We start from the raw sequence: 23,993 nt of genomic DNA on the forward strand, positions 1-23,993 counted from the left end.
AAAGTTGCGATCTTTATCGTCGTTGTTCTATACTAAATCCTTTCAGCAAAAATATGGCAATATCGCGAAATGATCAAGTATGACACATAGAATAGATCTGCTATCCCCGTTTAAATAAATAAAAAACATTTCAGTAGGCCTTTAACTCTCATTAATCTACTTGTTAATTTCTTGTTAATATCTGTTTACTTTCTGATGTAACATGGTTGGTTTTATCTACACTTCTTTAAATTTACTAAGCGCCTATTTCTTGGTGTCCCTGCTTCTGGTTGCTCTTGGTGTGTAACAAAACTAGCGTCGTCCTAATACTTGATAATGATACTTAAAATATTAAGAAATGCAGTTTATAGAATCATCCATCACAAAGAGATTAGCTAGCTCATTATCTGTCCAAATGGCTCTGGAATTTCCGTGAGATCGATACTATTTTGATCATATCTATTTACTCGCAAACTTCGTAGTCTTTTGGTGTAATACATCAAATATATATGATAATGGATTCAATATAGAGGCAACTTGTCTTTCCATTCTACTGGTACTTTAATACATCTTTTGTAGGAGTGTCAGATTAAAGCGTTAATTGTGATTCATAAATAATAGTCATATTTAGCACGCTATATTTTTTGATCGTGATAATCTATTTTTTAATCTTTTAAAAAAAAGTTACTGTTTCTATATTAGAGTCGCCTCACCATCACCTTGTGCTTGGCTAGCAGTATGCGGCACAAAGATAATATGTAGCCACCGTGTAAAGGTCTCACTCCGTCAATAGACTTGAAAGCGAGTGATGTTAGGGGCTTTAAATATTGGGGATATTGTTGCGCTTGTAACGTGAAAGCAAGACAACCTGAAATATCTTTGACACACAAACGTGTGCGCCGTTTATTCAAACCAAGAGCAGAAGTATCTTTTTACGTATAGCGAGTCAAAATGGCGGTCACAACAAATCCCCACCTTTGGGTAAAACTCTTGACGGTCACTTAAAGGTGCCGCACCGAATTACTCACTCTTAACTGCATATATGAATGGTAGACAAGAACAACATTGTTATGTGCCCAATAGAACAATGGCAGTGAAGAATGACGACAAAGTCAAGTAAACAGCTGTGCTGAATTATGTCCTTAAAGCAACCGCTACAATATGATGAATTATATCTAACAAAGTGTAAATTGTTCTTAATAAACTTAAATACTTGTCAGAAGTGTATTTATAGTTTAAATGTTGCTTTGATTTTAGCGTAAAGTAGACAATGCTTCTTTTACTTTTGGGTAACTTGAATTTATCTACTACAAGAGTTATGGAGAAATGGCGTCACTTCTGCTTGTGTTTTGACCCACATTAAGATGCCTTTATACTATTAGAACTAGAGCTGTCAAAGTTAACGCAATAATAATGCGTTAACTATAAGTTCTATTAACTGCGCAAATTTTTTTTTACCGCGCATGCGTCCTGAATCCTTTTTGACCCTTAGTCCATTCCGTATAATGAGAAATGTAATGGCGTTCAGTTACTGTTGAGTCACAAGCTCGAAAATAGCGAGCAGAAATGCACAAAGAAAAGGGGCGATTATGGAATTCCTATATTCAAAGCCATGGCAAGTCGTTCTTCCGACAAGACAAGGCTATTTTATCTTCGATCGCTGTGAGACGACATCACTGCAGCAACTGCATGCTGGTGCACTTTGCTGTTTGCAGAGAAATTGAACTTTACATCCGTGTTTTGTTTGGATTAGGGTTGAGTGCATTGCTAACTGCCTTATTAGTAAAATGGAATAAAAGATCAGCAGAAAAGAAAGACGGTAAGTAGGAAGTCTAGATAAATTTTTTATCTGAGACTTTCACAACGTCAAAACTTGCTAAGACACCTTTTCTCATACCAACGACATACTTCCGGCTTCACAATAATAGTGCTATAACTACCATGATAAAATGAAATGAAAAATCCTCTCATATCCCGATCATGCTTTGTCAAAGATATTTTGTAATATAATCTGTAATACTTCTGCCTAAATAAATGTTTTCTGACGGATTAAAATAAAGTGTTTATTCTTTGATAACCTGTTCTGATTGATAGTCTGCAATTACAGAATGTTTAGCAGACTGGATATTACATTTTAATAATAGAGAAGGTTAGGACATTGTCATGTAGAGATATGAATACCATTAACTTGAACGACATGTACAGACTCAGAAGCATTTTTTCAGGTAAAAATATCACATATTAGATGACCAAACATCTTTGGCAATTAAACCATGATTATAACAATACACATTTTTTGTTATCAATGTGTGAAGCTGGTATCTAAACATGGTGTATCTCCTCCTCTGAATGCAAGTGCTCCTACAGCAGGAATACAAATTCTGTGATCCTACAAAATCTGGCAAGACACCAACACACTGCAGATAATTTATTTTAATTGTCATTAAAAGCGGGTTTGTGTCCATTTTGTGTTATGCTGTTCAAAAAAGCATAAAGTGTAAAAAAACATTTAATTAAGGCAAACTAATTGTCCAGTGATTGTAACAAAAACTTGAAAATTATCTGTCTAGGGTGCACAAAAAAAAATCTATCTGCAATTATCGCGATTACCTTTAACTATGAACAAACTGTGATTAATCGTGATTAAATATTATATATATCAATATAGTAATATTACATGTACAATCATATGTACATTAAATATCAAATCAGAGCACACTTACATAGAGGATAATGTTGTTTTAATAGCCTTTGTGTGTCATAAGGAGCATGCACGCCTTGTCTGTCGCTCGACAAAATGAAAGCATCGCTTGTAAACAAATAGCTGCAACGTCATGTTCTGTCATTGAATAAGGTTTAAAACATAATATAAAGAGAGGAGGGAGGAGGCCCCGCGGCAGGCCAAGGACCAGATGGGGGGATTACATCTCCTCTCTGGCCTGGGAACGCTTCGGGATTCCCCAGGAGGAAGTCGCAAATGTTGCTCTGGAGAGGGAAGTCTGGGGGTCTTTGCTGGAGCTGTTGTCCCTGCGACCCGATTCCGGATAAGCGGTTGAAGATGGATGGATGGATGGATAAAGAGATGGGCTCCAGCACCCGCCGCGACCCCGAAAGGGACAAGTGGTAGACAACGGATGGATGGATAATGTTGCACATTGATATACGTGTACAATCAAAGTCAACATTTCCTCATGGGAAAAGTCTCACAAAGTTTTACATCTAAATTTAGGGTACGTTCACTTTGACTTTCGGTTTGAACTCCGAGTTTGTTAAACTTCCAAAGTGGATGCCCCCCAGGTGTTCAGATACTTCTCTATAAACAGTGTATAGTCAGTAAAAATGTTTGCATTGCGGTAAACTGAAAAGTGCAACGCTCTTTTTTTCGGAAAAGAAGACAGCAGGAATTATTAGTGAGTCAGTCATGAGAGATGACTGGTAGGACACCATGCCTCTGTTAACAACACCCAAGCAAGTGTTTTGCATGCAAAGAGACCTCATGTGCATGTATTTGTGATATTCCTTGCTCACCATCTTACTCTTCACCAGCTCCTCGATGGCACTGACCAGTTCAGCAGCACTGGGAGTCTCTGAGCTGTTGGGCCTAGCAGACAGGCGGGACGCAGACTGAAAAAAAAACCGACACAAAAACAAAATTAAGGGGGTATTTTTTTTAAATTTGATTCAAACTAATACCGAGATCTTCATGCAAATAGAAGCCAAGCAGACTCGATGTCCGTGGCTGTCTATGTTCATGATCAAGCTCACCAGTGGAGTGTTTGGACCCCGATACTCCACATGTTCAAATAACGACTGGGCAGGTGTGTTGTCCCTAATAAAAAGGTTCAATTGGGGCCAAGTTGGAGCCATTTACAGGTCGGTTTTGGGGAGAACATGGGTTATGAGTTGAGTTTAGGTCGAGGGCATGCTCTGAGGTTGAACTGTTGTGAAATTAAAGACAAATAAACATGTTGCTTGATACTGCATCAGTGACAGGTCCAGTTTGAGGCAACGTTTCAGTCTCTCAAGCCTCACAATTGCATGGGGAATGGAGTATTCGTTTTAGCAACAAGATAGTACCACTCCAAGGGGTTACTGACAATCATAAAAGGAGATCTCAAGAAGATAGATCAAAAATTAAAAAAAAGGTGTGTGGATGATGAAGGTGTTTTTTTACATGGAGAGATAAGGGAACTGGGAAAGAAGAGAGGCAGAACAGAAATCAACATAATGCTGATGGAGAGAACATGCAACCATTAAGAACATAAAAGGAAAAGAAAGGAAACAATATTAGTACCAATGTAAAAGGTGTACGTTCATCTTTTACAGCTTTAAAGAAAAGGTATTTTGACAACACGAAGAGAAAGAAAAAAATAAACTCTTCTTTGCAGATAGGTAAATAAAAGCCAAATTTTTGATGTTACCAATATAGTAATGGTGAAGAGACTCCACACATAACTCTAGTTTTAGCAATGCTCTAATGAGAAATGGAAATATTAAAAGTATTATTTGGTGGCATTATTTTGCCCTTCTGTTCCGCGCTGACCCACCTTATCATCCTGGGAGTCGGGCTGCAGCAGACTGTGTTGCTGGATGGCCATTGGCGGAGGTAGAGGGACGGCGTCAGCCCCCTCTTCGCCTTCCTCCTCACCGCAGCTCTGCATTCCTGATGAAGAAGACTTGGAGAGCGTACCGCTGCTCAGACCTTCGTTACGCATACGCTGGGGAGGAAAGAGTTGAGGAAATCAGCTACAAGGTCAGAACAAAAGTACAGCTACTGTTCTCACCTCCTCCAGTGTTTCATCCTGCGGCGTGGCGGCGCAGTCATCAGAGTCCTTGTGAGGCCCTTGCATTACGTCCAGGTTTTTTCTGGCACCTTCCCGGTTCTTTTTGTGCTTGTGGGCCAGCTTCTTCACATGACCATCTGCCTTGCCAGAGCTTAGTCGCCTGACAGGGCTGGTCAGCCATTTCCTTAAGGTGTTCCCTGGACGTTTGGGGCCGGGAGAGCTGTGTGGCCCCAAGGTGTGGCTGGAGCCCGGCTGCAGGGTGTCATTACTGGATACAGACAAGGTATCTAAAGGAGAAATAAAAATCTTAATTGGCATTTTAAAAGAAAACATTACAAGCTGGAAAGTGCACCTCCGAAAGTAAGTGCATGGGAATGTTGAAAAATGTAAGTAACCAAGCTGAAAAGCTTCAGAAAGCAGTGAACTTTAAACTCATGACATCGTATCACAGTAATTGATACCATGCAAAAGCCTGAGCATGGCCTCAAAGCAATCCAAGAAAGCTTTGAGATTATCTGTACAAAATGGCTGCATTAGAGCCATAACAAAAGATACATTTCTTTTGTATGTCAAAAAGCGATGGTGCATCCCGCATTTGAAATCACTGTGTCTGGTATAAAACAGACAGGAGTAAATGCTTTCAACACAATTGTAACAATCATTGTTTCTTACAGCATTCACACAATCATTTTAAAGTAAATTAGGGCTGTCAAATTTAACGGGTTAGCGAATGCAATTAACCATGTATCAATGCAGATTAATGACCGGATGTATTGTAAACCCATGCTCCTTTTCCCTGACCACGGATGGTTACCTGAAAGGCGCCGTGAGTTATTATACGGTCAGTGATCAGGTCAATCAACGCATACGTCAGTGCAAAGATGAGTGAGGTGACTCTGACTGGTGTGCTCGCTGGCAAATTTCACATGCAAACTCCACACAGAAAGATCCCAAGCCCAGGATCGAACCCAGGACCTTCGTATTGTGAGGCACACGCACTAACCCCTGTGATTAATCTGATTGAAAAAATAATAATAATTGTGTGGCGTGTTGTGGGGAACTGTTTGTTACATATAAATATACAATACACAGCAGGCTGACCTGCTCACAGTGATGGCAACTCCTGGATTATTTCTTTTTTAAATCCATAGCTGAGATAAGATCCAGCACCCCCGTAACCCCAAAAGGGACAAGCGGTAGAAAATGGATGGATGAATTGTGAGATAATAATTCAGGATAAAAGAGGCTGCACGCATCCTCTGAACGCTTCAAAGAAATGTCTACTGTTACTATTTTCTACATTGGTTATTGTGCTTGATAGTTATTTATGTCGTGTCCCTGTGAAATGTCAATCCACACAACATTCCCTGGATATGACCTTTCACCTCCCACTTGCCCTCCCAGTTCATCAATGAAACGATCTTGGACAATAATTCCTTGAAGAAAACCAGCACCCATGTTGATGAAAACTCCTGTGACTTTAGGGAGACAAAATGTTTACGAAAAGCAAGATGGCTGTTTTAAAATTGCAATAAAAAAAATCTCATGCTGTTTCCTAAGCCGTTGCTAAACCTGCACATTTTTTACTTGGCGCAGGGAGATCTGAAGAGAAGATGCACAAGTAAAAGTGTTTACGGGGGCCGACACTGACTCAGCGATTACGCCTACATCATTGTTTGAATAGTTAATGTCATGTGACATATCAAGTTGCTGAACATCTTGAACATGATCAGGTTTTATATCTTTGCAGTAGCGCTGGACCCTTAAGGGAGTATTTTTCCATGTTTAAACAACATCCGTCAAGGATTCAGCCATGTGAAAAGTCTCCTTAAAAAAGGTGGGAGTGGAAATTCTGCCTTCCTTAATTGGACAAGACTTTAACACAGTCTTTCATAGTGCAGCATGTATAAGCCTACACCAGTACAAAATGAGGCTGTGTGCTATGGTGCAGTCTTTCTGCTTCCAGGAGTTATATTCTATTGCTGTTATGAAGCATGTGCACTCTAATCATGTGCATGGGAGGAGCATACTATTAAGATCCAAACACAGATATTCCTTATTTAGACCAAGCTGAAGTCATGCAGTTATAAACATTCACTAATTCTGCAGGAAGATTTTTATTTTTTTTGTATTATTATTATTATTATTTTGATTCAAGTTTCTTAGCCATTAACCAGTCAAAAAAAGGAAAGTTCATCACAAAAACAGATCAAAAAGAACACCATGAATGGTGGCTGTGAGGAGGTTGTCTTAAAAATATGCTTACAAGTGACATGATGGACAAACACTGCTGAGGTTTGCGTGAAATTCTGTATTAACATTATTATTTGCTGTGGTACCTCCCTGCATTTCTTCATTGTGTGTTACTGGCACTTTAACTTTAACTTAACTTTAACTTGTTAAATATATTGTTTTCATCACACTAGCTTGTTGTTTTAGGACACTATCACTTATTGTCACCTATTGTCATACTGCAGTTCATATATACTTCTATTAGATCAGAGGTGTCCAACTTCACTTCATTAAGGGTCACATTGCAGTTATGGCTGCTGTTTTTTGTTTAATGGCGGGGCACTCAACGTTAAAGTTGCATTACCGCCACCTACTGTACTTGAATGTGAACCAGAGTTCTCTGCCTTCTCCCTCCCTCACTTACATACATACATGTACTGAACCTCCCCATACTAAATTCTATTCCATAAACCCGTCTCTTGTAGAAACTTCACTAAAATGATTTGGTTGCTTCTGTATACCCCTTTGAGAGTAAACTGCTTCTGTCAATGTCATCTAAATTCCTCTCTTAGAAGACATTTGTCATGTCAGTGGACATGATTGTATGTTCCACTGACTCTAATGCATTGTCACATAATCCTGTTGGGTGTTTGCTTATAAGGTGCAATGTCTTGTGTCCTAATCTAATGCGTGATAGGATTCTTCCCTTTTTTATGCTCCCCCATACAGTTCTTTCCGCTCCGACTGTGTTCTGTATTGAATATAAATGTCTTTCTTTTGTACTCATGTCCCGGTGTACTTGCCACTCTTTGAAAACATTGTCCTTAATTAAGGGTTTTGCCTCTGACTTACTGATAGGTACGACTCTGTGCTGCTCTAGCATTAGTATTGACCTGCCAGTTCATTCACCTTTATGCTTGTGTGAGCCGCCCCCTTAAGCCTCAATAATATTCCATATAATTCATTAATTACATCTTGTCTGCTTTGCGACCTAAAAATATTGACGAGAGATTAATGCTGACCTTGAGTTGAAGCAGTCCTCCACCTTTTTTTAGCTGTGACTGTTCTACCCACTGCATCCTGCTGTCATTGCCAATAGCTCGACAGTAAACACTGCCAGATGGTTCGTTGTTCTCTGTATGGAGCCTTGGTAATACAAAGGCAAAGCCCGTATTTCCTGTGATTGGATGTTTCAATCCGTCCATAAATATTGGAGGAAACAAACTCTATTTAGTATTTAAACAGTCTTCAATAGAGATGTCCGATAAATGCTTTAAAATGTAATATCGGAAAATATCGGTATCATTTTTTTTATTATCAGTATGATTTTTATTTTTTTATTAAATCAACATAAAAAACACAATATACACTTACAATTAGTACACTAACCCAAAAAACCTCCCTCCCCCATTTACACTCATTCACACAAAAGGGTTGTTTCTTTCTGTTATTAATATTCTGGTACCTACATTATATATTAATATATAAGCACACATGATTGTGCGTGCTGCTGGTCCACTAATAGTACTAACCTTTAACAGTTAATTTGGCTCATTTTCATTAATTACTAGTTTCTATGTAACTGTTTTTATATTGTTTTACTTTCTTTTTTATTCAAGAAAATGTTTTTAATTTATTTATCTTATTTTATTTTATAAATTTTTTAAAAAAGGACCTTATCTTCACCATACCTGGTAATTCCACAACTGTATATATCGGTATCGGTTGATATCGGTATCGGTTGATATTGGTAGAGGGTAATTAAGAGTTGGACAATATCGGAATATCGGATATCGGCAAAAAGACATAATCGGACATCCCTAGTCTTCAACCATCACTGCCACACTTCCACGCAGCCCTTTTGGCACGGCCATATATCCACCGAATCCGCAGGGATCAACTATGGAGAAGTAACTGTCAAATTTCTTGATAAATTAAATTGCATTTGTGTCAAGCTCATGTCTTCTGCTATTCTCCTGCTCCTCTAGTCAAAACATATATATTTAGCTCCCTCACTCTCCCAGCACAGCAACATCACCTTTCTTGTTGGATGCTGAATTTCAGAGTGATCTCTGAGACTAACTCAGTACTGTATGATCATTTGCTTATTTCCCATCTGCAATGGCATCTCCCCATCTCTACCTGTAGTGCAGAAAGAGGAGTTGTACCTAAATCTTTAAAACACAGTCTCAGTGCTTGTGTCTGAACTGTTTCCAATTTTTTTTAAACACACTTTTTGCTGCTGACCCACATACAATGCATCCATAATCGGTCCTCTCCAAGGTTTCTCATAGTCTTTCACACCGTCCCATTGGGGTTGTAAGTTTTTCCTTGCCCTTATGTGGGCTCTGTACCGCGGATGTCGTTGTGGCTTGTGCAGCCCTTTGAGACACTTGTGATTTAGAGCTATATAAATAAACATTGATTGATTGATTTCATCTAAAATAGTCCTTACCATAACTACATAAAACCTTTTAATGGCTGTTCTGCTGGCTCCCCACTCTGCTCCTGCTTGACTTCTCGTCACGTTCAATATTGTTTTACACCTGGTAACAATGCTGGTAACGTGCATTCCATGTAAGCCTAGGATCCATCCACATTCCCAAAATATTAAACTCATTTACTTGTATTATTATCTGGCCATACAATTTTATGGTAGCAAGGACTATCGGTTTCCGCTTGAACACTATTGTTTCTGTATTCCCCACTAAATAACCTAAAGCACTAACAACTAATCGCCTCTATATTGAAAGTATTATGAAATATATCTGATTTATGAGACCAAAATACTTCCAAAGTTTACAAATATATAGATATGATCAAAAAAGTATAAATCTTACGGAGATTCCTGAGCAAATTTGAGAGTTAATGATCATGTGATTTGTGACGTAGAGTTAGGAACCACAGATCCCTTCTCCATCAACAACAATGTTAATCAAAAACACTTTGTGATAGCCAATAATGATTATTTTGGGACAAATGATGATTCAGAACCTTATATTTTTGAGCCTGAACACAATGAGGACGAGAAATTAGTTTTAGAAGCCGAGTGCTAAACGAATGCAGCTCTATTGAAACACTGTAGCATCATGTAGCATTGCTAGGTGCTAAACATACAAACTAAACATAGCAAACCATAATAAAACAAACACTTACTGCACAATTTCCACTGACGCTGGGGTGCTGACCGACAAGATGCTCACAATAATCCCGTTTAGATTAAGATTCAATCACAATCCTCACGAAGTGTTAAAAAAAAGTTGCCGCAACAAAGTATTCTTTGCCATCTAGGGGATGTCAAAGTCGACCAGCCTCTCGGTCCATGGCCACATTTGTCTACGACCAGGTGAGAGATGCATGAATTATAATCTAGAATTAACTTTTAGCAAGTTTGAGACGAAACAGAAGCAGCCGCCGGCTTAGTGTGTCAACAATAGCAGCATAAACCAGCAATAGCTCACTGCTATCAATGCGCCGCTAAAGTAGGCCGTCTTCGTTAGTGCTTATTATAACAATATCACTCATATTTGGTTAATTTTCTGGTCACAATATGTAAATTGAGTATTGTTGGTGGTGATGGGCGCAATAGAGGACCCTCCATCTGTTGACTCAATTGTTGGCTATTTATTTACGATTTAGAATGCATAACAAAAGCCCAACATGTGTTTTTGTCTTACATAAGGATTGTGAATGATAGACAGCACTTCTCTTTCCAATTTGTGCGTATTTCCAGTATGACTGATCTGATGAGTGCAGAAGCGTTACTCCAGTGACGTAGAATCTGCGGAATTGCCGAAGATATTCAGGGCGGAATATTCAAAATGGCCGACTGAATTTGTGTAATTTTTTTATGTTAAGGCAATATTTTAGTGGTTTTTAAAGACAGGTGCAGACTTAACCCCCAGGAGATGCACTAATAATTATATAATCATAATAATATCGGTGTATTATTATGATTCATATTATCAATTGATCATAATCCTATGTGAATCAGACAATCTCTACTTTACACTCTGAAGTAAAGGAAAACTGGACAGATTATATGATATTAAGATTCATTTGATGGCTACTCAGGCAGCACGTTGGAGCGCTTGTGCCTCACAGCGAGAAGGTCCTTGGTTCGATTCCCGGGCTCGTGGTCTTTCTGTGTATAGTTTGCATGTTCTGACTGCGTAGGTTCTATCCGGGTACTCGGGAGGGTCATGCACCTGGGGATAATTTGATTGGCAACACTAAATTGGCCCTAGTGTGGGAACGTGAGTGTGAATGGTTGTCGACTTGTACAGGGTGTACCGTGCCTTCAGCCCGAGTGCAGCTGGGATAGGCTCCAGCCACCCCGCAATCCCGAGAGGGAAAAATGATAGAAAATGGGTGGATGGATGGATAATGGCCACTCTATATTGAGTTTGTTGGCACTTCTTTTTAAAGTTTTCTTTAGTTTTTTCTGTCAGAACTGAAAGTAAGAATACTTTTACTGTAGTAAGAAAGATGAAGTGCCGTATTGACACACATTATTTCCAGGCTTTTGCGGGCCACGTAAAACGATGTGGCCCCCAGGCTCTAAGTTTGACACCTTTGCATTAGACAGTAGCAGCATGTCCATTAGCACCTGTGTAAAGGTGTCACCCTAATGTGTATTTAGACTTCAATGTCCAGTGAGTGGCGATCAGATTAGCAGCATAGCTAACAGGAGTTTGACTGGATGAAACACGGGTCAACTGCCTTTGGGGACCTTTGCCCTTTTCGGTTTGGAGGGTCTTTGAATGTTGCAACTGCTGCAAAACAGCTGGTCTGTTTTACTTAAGGGGTACAACCATAACATTGTTAAGAGTTACCTGTGAAAATAAGGTTTTAGTTTGGTCACTGCTAGTGTATTTATTATTTATTTTTCTTACGTTTATTATTTAGCACTACAACTACTCCACCAATTTACCCGAAACTTTAAGAAATATACCATGGGCAAAAAAGGATGTAATTTATGCAGAGACAGCACTTTTTAAAGATGACTTACAATAATGATTTTCCACTTTTCTGACTTATATGTTGTTACAGTGTTGGATATTCATGTTAAACAATGTCAAAGCATCAAGTGATAAGGTTCATACAGTTTGGCGTGAGCTGGCAGGCAGTTTTGGATGCCGAGGTTCGGGGTTTTGCAGTCTGGATGCGTTGTGACACCCCAGTGGGGTGGACATACTCGTTTGGACATTTAGTAAATCACTCAAAAATTGTTTTCATCCAATCATGGCATAAATGCTGAAAAAGCAGATTTTTGTATGCGGAGTCTGAATCGATCGTAGAGTGTGCAGGTGTATCTTATGTTGTCACCAGATGAATCTGTATAATGTTTATGGAGTTTATTTTCCACCGTGTGTGGAAAAAAAAGAGCAGCGAAGACTTCAAGACAGTGTACATTTTCAAAAGATAAATTATAATACTTTTAAGAGGGTGTGGTGTGGTTTCATTTGCAATCTAGGAACACATCTACAAATTAACATAATGCAGACAGACTCGGGTTATAAATGTGACTGTGGAAGCAAATTTACACCAAACTATAGCCAATACATTTTATCGAGACCAGTGTTTTTTAACCATAGGTGCCAAAAGAGAAGTTTCTTAAACTCAAAAATTATGACTAAAGTGGTCGAGCTGTATTTTCATTTGCACTTTAATTTTATTGGGATTTAAAAATCCTATTCATGATTAATTTATTTTATCTATTTTAGCACAACATGATAGTGTGTAAGAAATACAATTGTGTCAGGTATTTATGAGTCCCTTCTTAGGCAGTATATTTGGTAGTAATTGTTCTTATAATCAGCCTGACATAAGCGAAGCCTAAGGTTTATGTGGGAAATAAATCAAAATCTTTGTCATTACCACATGGTTTCATATAATTTGACAAGGTTGTAAACTGTAAGTTTTTTTTAGATGTTATTTATAAATACGAAAACAATCAAGAGTATGATTACTTATTCAGTGTTATTATTTGAGTGGGCCCTTGGACAGTCTATAGTGGAAATGTTGGGACACAAGTTCAAACAAGTTAAGAACCCCTAAACTAAAAACAAGAATGTCGATTAAAATCATTATAGGTCCCAGTTAAAGTATAAAGCATGAATGAATGTGTAAGGACAACATTCATGCAGGAGTTCTATAAATGTGTACACTTTTGTGCTGACTCAAGTTAGTAATCCAAGTCGAAATAATCACATTTTAAATATCAGGACTTGGGGCACAGTCAAATTTGCAGAGATTCAAAAAAGCAAGTTGTCCTTTCCCCAGTTTTAACATTAAGCTGATTTCCCTGATATCCCGTCATGAATGCACAATTCATGACTAGATGAAATGTTGTATCATAATTTCAGAATTGTGTCCTCCACATTCCTCTAAAAACAGGCTAGAATTATAACTCTGCTGCACGTCTGTGTTCCAGAATAGGATGGGGGGGAGACGGGACTGCTGGAGTAATCCGAAAAGTGGCTCCAGCTCTACAGGAGCATGCCTGAGATTCCAAATGAGTCACCAGGGGAGCATCTTTTAGTGTGGTCTTATCTTCCACGGGACATGTGGTCGACACACAAACATCAGTCGGTGTATTCTGGAGACATGCTGCTCAAAGAGAGAGTATGTTTTTCTGGTGTTGTCTGGGTCCTGTGGACAATGCATGCTGAGAAGTGCTCACCACCGACAGCCACATTTAGGAAGGGCGTGGAGTTGGCATGAAAGATAAGGGAGTGGACACTGCCTTCGCTTCACATTCTGGCTAAAAACAGTAAAGACATTGTTACATTTTTAGACTGTAAAGGTCTTTAGACAAAAAAGATGAGAAGCATGGTATATATTCATTCAGCTTCATTGCCTTCTGCTATACAATAACAAACACTGACCTGTCTGAGTACACAAATATCAAAATGGCACTGTAGTTTTAGATAGAATACATATTTTGTCATACAGAGAGATTCAAAATGATTTGACGATAACACTAAGACCCTGCTTTAAGATGATGCCGTAGTGTCGAAGTTGGACTGCCTTATTCCATCATGACAGTATAAAGAATATATAAATGCTGAGTAAGCGAACAGTGCCAAAAATGTCAGACATAATCATAAACATTTTACCCAGGTCCAGCAGCCAGAACTTGCAGTTGTGCGAGTGTCCTCCCCGTGCTGAATCCATAGTGCAAAAAGGGTATAGTGACACTAAAGCCTGGATTCCATGGGCCATGTCAGTCAAATATCAAGCCTCTGGAAGTCCGACTTGAAGCGATCCCTTACAGCATCTCCACAGGTCAATTTAAATTCAAAGGCTAGTTCTTTCCTTATATGTGTGGACTTGAGTATGTGAAATCAAGACAGAGGAAAAATAAAAAGTCCAATGCAGCATGAGACAGTTTCTCTTTCCCTCCCGCCCTCCCTCCCTCACTGATTCCCTCGTGAGTGGGTTGCTATAAGGACATTGGGTGAGCCTCCGCTATGTGTGTCCAAGAGAATGTCTGGAAACATGTTGTGCATCTACCATACTACCCTGAGGAGGTACACCTACTCAGTTAGAGGGGGCGGGTGCATATTTCACAGGCATGAGGGATGCACAAAGGTTGCGCACGACGCCTTGAAACAAATATAGATTCAGTTATGAAATCATCAAGTGCAGTCAAAAGTAAACATGCAGTCACAAACTTTCTTTTGCAACTAAAAATCACATATTCCATTCATCGAGCCATTCATTTTCTATACCTCATTAGGGTCACGGGTTCGCTGGAGCCTATCCCAGCTGACATTCTGGATTGGTCAAGATTTAGGCAACATTCACACCTAAGGACAATACAGTATAGAGTAGGGGTCTCAAACTCAATTCACCTGGTTGCCGGTGAAAGCATAGAGTCGGGCTGAGGTTGGACCACATTAAGTACTCACTTAACAATCGCGTTTTAACCACATGACAACATGTTTTAAACGACTTCTACCAGCAGCTGAAGTGACCCTGAGATAGGGTACACCTGAAGTCATTTTAAACGTAACATTAAATGAAAAAAAACTTTATATTTTGAGACTGTTGAGTTGCCCAGGAAATTGTCAGAGATAGTTCCGCTTGCTTACAGGAAGTTGCTCTTTGGGTTTTCCTTTGTGTTTGTCAATTTTGTGTTTGAAACATTATTGTAGTGTCTAGAGTGATTCAAGATTGTCATAATATATTCAAATATTAGCCTCCTTGTTGCACAGGCCACAATTACACTAAACTATTAAGTTAAGTAGAGGGCCATTAAATTTGGGCCTTTGGGCTGCAAAAGGGCCAGGAGTATACGAAACAAAATTAAGGTATACAAAAAAAATAAACATTTTTATGTTCCAAACATTTAGATGGGTAAAATCAGTAAAATAAATAATATCTGTAGAAATTAGAGACCCCTGTTATAAGGACCATCATTTTACATGGTTTATCTCATTTTGGATTGTGCATGAGAGAACATGCAAACTTTAAAAAGAAATACCCAAAACAGATTCGAACCTTTGATCTATTGATTGTGAGCCCAAAATGCTAACAACACATCAAACTTGCTGACAACCACTCATCTACCCTATAGACCAGGGGTGGGCAATTAATTTTTACTGGGGGCCGCATGAGCAACCCGAGCACTGCTGGAGGGCCACACCGACAATATTTCAATTAAATTTTGCTTAAATTATTTTTGATATACCGTAAGATAAAAAATAATAATATTTTCATTTAACCTAACTTATCTTTATACAAAATCAGATGGCTTTTGATGCTTTTATTTTGAACACTTTCTTACACAACACTTCCTGATGTATAATACCATGCAAAAATTTCAATTTCTGTCACTTTATCCTGCATCCTCTTTGTTGTGAACGTAGCACGCCTGTAAGGTGATTGGCGAAGAAGGAGGAAGCTGTTGGGAGGTTGCTGTTGCGGAAATGAGGAGTGAGGATAGATGTGCGTGTGGAAAGAGCGACATAAGTTGAGCTGTGTTAGTATAGGTTGCTCAATAAAAGTTTAAAAAGAGCGTCAGACTTGGTGTGCACTTCTTCTGGACTCTACAATTGATGTCAGAAGTGGGATGAAATGCCTCCCAGTTCGCCTTGCCATCAAACCTGGGAGTCTTCATTGAGGGCGGAATTCCCCCATGGCAAGCAGCGTGAGCTGCACCTGTAGACACTGCCTCTCTCTCTCTCTCTCTCTCTCTCTCTCTCTCTCTCTCTCTCTCTCACTCTCTCTCTCTCTCTCTCTGCGGCGAGCTCCTCACGTGGCACGTACCTCTCGATGACGTAGCAGGCTGCGCACACAATTAAGCAGTGCAGTATGCGCAAAGTTTTACTTCTGCCACCAATTGTAGCATCCATAAGAAGTGCACACCAAGTCTGACGCCCTTTTTAAATTTTTATTGAGCAAGCTATACTAACACAGCTCAACTTATCTCGTTCCTTCCACACGCACATCTATCCTCACTCCTCATTTACGCAACTCAAGAAGACAACATCAACTTCAGCAGGTCGTTACACTATATTCTTTAAACACAGCAACATGTGTACCACAAATTAAGCACATGGCTTTACCTTTACTTGGCAGTCCATGTCTTGTTGAAAACACGCCATTCGTCATCACCTTTTCTTTTTTTAGCGTCTCGGGGATAACCGGGCGGACCGGGCATCACTTGTCGCTGTGCGCCTTCACTAACAGGACATACGCCCATAAATAACACTTTTCAAAATAAAAGCAGCACAGTTGTATTGCACGCACGACATAGATGTTTTTTTTTATTTATTTTGTCATTTGTGATTGCCGCTGCGCGCACGAGCATACGTCCACACGGAAGTCATACAAATAACGCTTTTCAAAACAAAAGCAGCACCGTTGTATTGCACACTCGAGATAGATACTTTTTAAAATTTATTTTGTAATTTATGATTGGCCTCACGCGGGCCGGACAGGGACGTACAAAGGGCCGGATGCAGCCCGCGGGCCGCAGAATGCCCAGGTCTGCTATAGACCTTTAATAGATTTCAACACCTTTAAGTGCTTGTGCACAAGTTGCACATCTAAAAGCCACCCTATACATTGTAAACATAGCGTTACCTGACCTCTAAAAAAGTTGAATTATGAAAACTTCAGAAGAATACCATTTGTTGAATACTTAATAGACTTTAACATAAATATGAAGTCTAAAAAATGGTTGAGAAACTATTTTTTAAACACACAGTTATTTATTTCTGAGAGAATTGCAAATTATGGTGCAAGAACTACCTTTGTTTTTCTGTCCTTCTGGGACTTTTAATTGACAATTATTCTGTGCTTCCAGGAATTGGGGAGATTTTACCCTAATCCCTGAAACGGTCACATTTCTGCAACTCTGAACAAAGTGGCCTACATGGTGGTCAGCAAACACAAAGGAATGATGAAGCAGCAAAGACCTTTTGTCATTCTTGTCTACTAATGGCTGCATAAAACATGCAAACAGTGCAAGCAATGAAAAGCAGACTAAAAAACAAGACCTTCTGCTAGCACAATAAATAAAGATGAGAACTTGTAAAATGAGCATTCTCACCTTCCCTTGCTGCATAAGGAAAATGCTCAGCTAATTCCCAAGCTGTGATTTCCAACATTGAATAGATAAACACAGCCTCTTCATATGAAGGCTGCCAAAACAATATTTGTATGCCACATCGCCATAGAAACAAGCTCTCCTGCACTTTACTTCTGCACTTTTAAGATTATAGAGATGCTTTGATGGTTAGATTTGTGAATATTTATGTTACTACTTAACGCGGTGCAGGTGCTGACATGAGAGACATCCAAGAATGCTTAGGCTTAGCGGCCTGTCAAACAAGAAAGCACTGTTCCCATCAGACATTAAACTTCAGTATGGTATGCATTCTTTGCAGTAACAAAAATGGAATGGGAAAGATACAAAAAAGACAAATAACTGTCTTCTTCTTGCATTTGGAATGTTGGGTTTTAACTACAGTATAGCAGATTGGATCAGGCCAAGGGTTGCGCGATAAACTAAACAAAATACAATATATATAAGATAAATGTGGCTGATGATTGAACTTTTAATACTATCCTCATATTGGGATAATACATTTTGATGCCACACTTTAGCCGTGTCTCGCAAATTTGACAGCAACAAGCGGACGACCGCGTCCTCATTGCAATGTAGCGTCTTCATTAGCGAGCCAACTAACGGCTAACTAATCCTCGCCTCCGTGGCGGGGAAAAAAGTGAGTTTCTTACAAGTACAACACTGGAGATCAAGGAATAACGTGCTACACTACATACATTATGGTGTAGGAGGATACAATATCCCATGCTAACTGCTAAACTAAATCTATTGAATGTAAACCGTGGGGGGCGGATCAATACAAATATCAACAGTAGCGATACCAAGCATAGTATCAGTATATAGGCGATACTACAGTGATTAGATTTCTTATTTGACAAAATGTTTTTTTTCTTTTATTGTTCATTAACTCTGGACATCAGTTTATGAACACAGGTTGGCTTCAAGGACACAAACCAAATGATTTAAATCAGAGCCAAAAGTTGTTTTTGCCAATGTTTAGTTATTTTGATCTAATTATTTGCTCAAAATATTGTATGTAATAAAAGGAAATAATTACATTATTTGAATAATTAGTTGATACAGTATTGTTACACAGCTATCCTATTTTTTTCTGATAATATTTGTGAACAAAAATTTAATTATTCAATGATCTTGATCATTTTGAAGGATACCAAATTTGTAGTGTAGCCCCAATCTAATGTAAAGTAGTAACCAACAAAAGAATACGTGCCTAATACATTTTAACAGAAGTGTAGATAGAACATGTTACAACAAAAAGTAACCATCCATCCATTTTCTACCGCTTGTCCCTTTCGGGGTCGCGGGGGGTGCTGGAGTCTATCTCAGCTGCACTCGGGCGGAAGGCAGGGTACACCCTGGACAAGTTGCCACCTCATCACAGGGCCAACACAGATAGACAGACAACTTTCACACTCACATTCACACACTAGGGTCAATTTAGTGTTGCCAATTAACCTGTCCCTGGGTGTATGTTTTTGGAGGTTACCACATATGTCAGCATTTGTAACCCATTCTGGAAAGGTTCTATTATAGTTTTTTTTTATGCCAAATATATATTGTGATATACAAACCCCGTTTCCATATGAGTTGGGAAATTGTGTTAGATGTAAATATAAACGGAATACAATGATTTGCAAATCCTTTTCAACCCATATTCAATTGAATGCACTACAAAGACAACATATTCGATGTTCAAACTCATAAACTTTATTTTTTTTTTGCAAATAATAAACTTAGAATTTCATGGCTGCAACACGTGCCACAGTAGTTGGGAAAGTGCATGTTTACCACTGTGTTACATGGCCTTTCCTTTTAACAACACTCAGTAAACGTTTGGGAACTGAGGAGACACATTTTTGAAGCTTCTCAGGTGGAATTCTTTCCCATTCTTGCTTGATGTACAGCTTAAAATTGTTCAACAGTCCGGGGGTCTCCGTTGTGGTATTTTAGGGTTCATAATGCGCCACACATTTTCAATGGGAGACAGGTCTGGCCTACAGGCAGGCCAGTCTAGTACCCGCACTCTTTTACTATGAAGCCACGTTGATGTAACACGTGGCTTGGCATTGTCTTGCTGAAATAAGCAGGGGCGTCCATGATAACATTGCTTGGATGGCAACATAATAAATGATAAATGGGTTATACTTGTATAGCGCCACGCCGTCCCAAAACCTGTATGTACCTTTCAGCATTAATGGCGCCTTCACAGATGTGTAAGTTACCCATGTCTTGGGCACTAATACACCCCCATACCATCACACATGCTGGCTTTTCAACTTTGCGCCTTTAACAATCCGGATGGTTCTTTTCCTCTTTGGTCCGGAGGACACAACGTCCACTGTTTCCAAAAACAATTTGAAATGCGGACTCGTCAGACCACAGAACACTTTTCCACTTTGTATCAGTCCATCTTAGATGAGCTCAGGCCCAGCGAAGCCGACGGCGTTTCTGGGTGTTGTTGATAAACGGTTTTCGCCTTGCATAGGAGAGTTTTAACTTGCACTTACAGATGTAGCGACCAACTGTAGTGGGTTTTTGAAGTGTTCCTGAGCCCACGTGGTGATATCCTTTACACACTGAGGGATCGAAGGTCACGGGCTTAGCTGCTTACGTGCAGTGATTTCTCCAGATTCTCTGAACCCTTTGATGATATTACGGACCGTAGATGGTGAAATCCCTAAATTCCTTGCAATAGCTGGTTGAGAAAGGTTTTTCTTAAACTGTTCAACAATTTTCTCACGCATTTGTTGACAAAGTGGTGACCCTCGCCCCATCCTTGTTTGCGAATGACTGAGCATTTCATGGAATCTACTTTTATACCCAATCATGGCACCCACCTGTTCCCAATTTGCCTGTTCACCTGTGGGATGTTCCAAATAAGTGTTTGATGAGCATTCCTCAACTTTATCAGTATTTATTGCCACCTTTCCAAAACTTCTTTGTCACGTGTTGCTGGCATCAAATTCTAAAGTTAATGATTATTTGCAAAAAAAAAAAAAGTTTATCAGTTTGAACATCAAATATGTTGTCTTTGTAGCATATTCAACTGAATATGGGTTGAAAATGATTTGCAAATCATTGTATTACGTTTATATTTACATCTAACACAATTTCCCAACTCCTATGGAAACGGGGTTTGTATATGCTGAAATATATATAGCAATAGAGATTTTAGGCCATATTGGCCATCAGTAATCAGGCCCTTTCCTTTAGTTGTATTATTTGCCTGGTTGTCGATTATTCCCCATTTTTGAATAGTGTATGATAACTTTGTATTCATGTAGTCGATGCAGCTTTCACCAACTGGCCAAGATATGAGAGGGTGTAAATCAAAGCGGTAACAATCCAGATGATTGTTTACAGTTCTAAACTACAAACTATTATTAGTATCAGTGACATCCAACTTTTTATTGGCCATATAGTGCCACTGAATGTGTCCATCAAGATCTCTGTCTTCAAAGACATTATATTCAAAATTCAAGACGAAAGGAAAGCCTTCCCCTACCTTTGTGGTTGAAGAGACCCTCCATCTCCATGGAGGACCTGGAGTGTGCAATACAGAGCATGGAGCAGGGGACAATGCCCTCTTGGGCAGGTGAGCGGTCTGTAGTCCGTACCAGACACCAGTCCGGCCTATCATGGATTCGCTCCAGAACCTCCACTGTCTGTCCTCGTCGAACTGTCAGCTCCCCACTGCTGCCACCATTGGTGGCCACAAAGTCATGGATGACCACAGTCAGCTCGCAACCCCCTGACAGCTGAAAAGAAAGGAACATATATATTTTTTAATTCAACTATAGTCTGATGTTTAGGCTTACATAAAGTTATCATTTCCACCATTTGCTCTCCAGATATCAGGCTGGAGAGTAATCAGAATGGTGGATTCAGTTTTTATATACAATGCACTTTCTGACAAGATTATGTAAAATGACAAACACATACATAAAATACATGTATGTGGAGTATGAGGTTTCAATATAATGCAAATGCATGGTTAATGTGGTAGTTAGGCTCGGAACATAAAAAACAAAACAAAACAAAAAACCCAGATTATGAACCCTTCATTCTGCAAACCAAAAACCAAATAAAAGATGCTTTTTTGTACGAACCTGGTCTGCGTGTACGAACATTTCATCTACCCATTGTGTGTCCTGCAGCGCAGTCATTTTGTGTCCGGGCTGACCGATCTCCTGTCAGCACAATAGTGTGTTGTGTTGCTACTGTGCTACGTTGTGTGCCTCTTAAGTGTTTTTTAGTTAAAAAAAAATCTGGTATTACTAGCTCAATATGAGTCCAATGAAAGCAATGGACAAGCCTTGTGTTGTTTGAAACATGGAAATATCCACAGTATTGGCGGCACTGCCTCCCCTACCTCTTCATCCCCTCCACTGCAAGCCAAGAAGATTAAATAACAAGGCAAACTGGATTTTAAAAAAATGTCTAATTATTGTAGCAACCTGGCTGTTAAAGTTAAAGAGTTGTGTGATTTCAAACTGTGAGTGCACCAGAGGGCTAGTGACAGTGTGTGTGTGCGAACAGTTCAGCTAGTTGTTGTTGCTTTGACTTTGGTATTAAATAGAATTGATCCATGCCCTTGTGTCCTTGAGCAAGACACTTCACCCACTTTTCTCCCAGTGCCACTCACACTGTTGTATGAATGATTGTGACAAACAAGATTCAATAGGACTTTTCTGGATTTATAAAGGTTAAAAAAAAGGAATTTATTCGAATTGCAATGTATCTAATTAAAAATTCTAATTGAACACCATGTAGGGTGGAGCCCATTCAATTAAAATTTTCACATCAATTCAATTTTAATTCTAAATTTGAATTGAAATGGTTTTGATACACACACTTTGCTAACCTTTATTCCAAATCCAATTTTGATTAAAACTGTTGACATTTGATATGTTAATTATTGTGGTGTTGTTTGCAGTGGTACACTCCTTCTTAAGGAGAGGTGTTTCTAATAATTCAATGACCTGTTTAGCCACATGAAAGGAACAATATTGGAAAGTTGTTATTATGATGCAGTTCATTGTAATCGACTAGCCCAATGTATAAACATAGTGTTCAATTAAAATGACAGTACAATACAATCAAATACCTAAGCAGCAACATATTAAGTGCATGCCAGATTTACCAATGCGTACATGATCACTGCGTAAATGTTACATTACCAATTTAATTTGCAACATACCCTCTGGTAGTGTGGTAACGCCAGCGCACTGAGAAGCTGAGAAACAGGATGGGCGATTCTTTCCTCCAATTTCTCCATTGTTTTCCACTCCCTCATTGTGAGAAATGTCCAAAAACGTCCAAAACTCTGACAGCAATAATGACCCTATGAACCACTATACAACTATCTAAATGAAACTAAGATGGTCATTTGAATAGTCTAAGCAAGCTAAAAGAGTAAAATAAAAACTTCTCCATTTCAACTGGTAAAACAAAGGTCCTAATCAAATCCAGATCAATTCAGTACAGTAGATCCAACACTGCCTATCAACTATCCTCTTGAAGTCAGACTATTATTATTTAGGCAACAAAAATATACCAGAAATTCAGTGGAAAAAACATTCATCTACAATCTCTCTATTTGGGAAGTCTCGAATGGAGTGAAAGCGGTGAAGACTTAAAAAGGTTGTTTCCTGTCTGGCATAGAGGCGAGCATCCTCCGCGAGTGGGAGGCTGAAGCAGCTGACACACAAGTCAGTCACTAAAGCGGATGCACACAGGAACACGAGCCCTCGCATACAAAAAAAAAATACACAAACACGCCAGTGTCACGGCCTCCTGAATGAAAGGTTTCACACAGAATCCTCACACAGCCAGAGAGATAAAGATGCATTCAAAGCTGGGAGATGACCCGGAATATCTATTTGAATGTGCAACAGCACACATTTAAATGATGTATTCATTTTTAATTCTAAAACAACTAAACACTTAATAATGTTCAGCACCAATTAGTTCAACTATCCTGCCTTACACAAGTGGGTACACTAGGGAGAGGAGCCTGGCTTCAATTCACGGTTTGACTGGAGAGTAAAGAAATATTCTTCTGCACAAGTGTGCATGAGCGTGTTAGGTTTGCTCATACTGAGCGTGGGAGGACAAGCCTTCTGTGGTGCTATTACCAGATATAACTAGAGTCGGCTGTCCTTGTGCTCGGTGAAACTCTCCGACACACACACATTGCATGAAATCTCTGTCAGATGGACTGTCACACAACACTTCCACAGGAAACATGTTGTAAAGAGATGATCACATGTGAGAAATCTGCAGGGATCACAAGCTATAATATGATTAGTGAATGAAAAGGATCCAGAATAGAATACTGTTATTTTGTAGGCTTGCCCATAATCTAACAGTGCATCTGTGGACATCAAATGATT

General features: G+C 39.2%; 1 protein-coding gene across 3 annotated transcripts in view; it reads right to left on the reverse strand.

The window, feature by feature from the left end:
- Positions 1-23,993, reverse strand: part of LOC133660191 (triple functional domain protein) — a 118,738-nt gene that overhangs the window by 23,849 nt on the left and 70,896 nt on the right. For all 3 annotated transcript variants that reach the window (XM_062063454.1, XM_062063455.1, XM_062063457.1), the window contains 4 exons: positions 21,104-21,356; positions 4,764-5,050; positions 4,527-4,697; positions 3,508-3,603 (listed from right to left, as the gene is read on the reverse strand). In XM_062063454.1, the coding sequence (XP_061919438.1) occupies positions 3,508-3,603; positions 4,527-4,697; positions 4,764-5,050; positions 21,104-21,356 (807 nt within the window). The remainder of the gene's footprint in view (positions 1-3,507; positions 3,604-4,526; positions 4,698-4,763; positions 5,051-21,103; positions 21,357-23,993) is intronic.

Source organism: Entelurus aequoreus, linkage group LG11 (genome assembly GCF_033978785.1).
Source record: "Entelurus aequoreus isolate RoL-2023_Sb linkage group LG11, RoL_Eaeq_v1.1, whole genome shotgun sequence".
Classification (NCBI taxonomy): Eukaryota; Metazoa; Chordata; class Actinopteri; order Syngnathiformes; family Syngnathidae; genus Entelurus; species Entelurus aequoreus.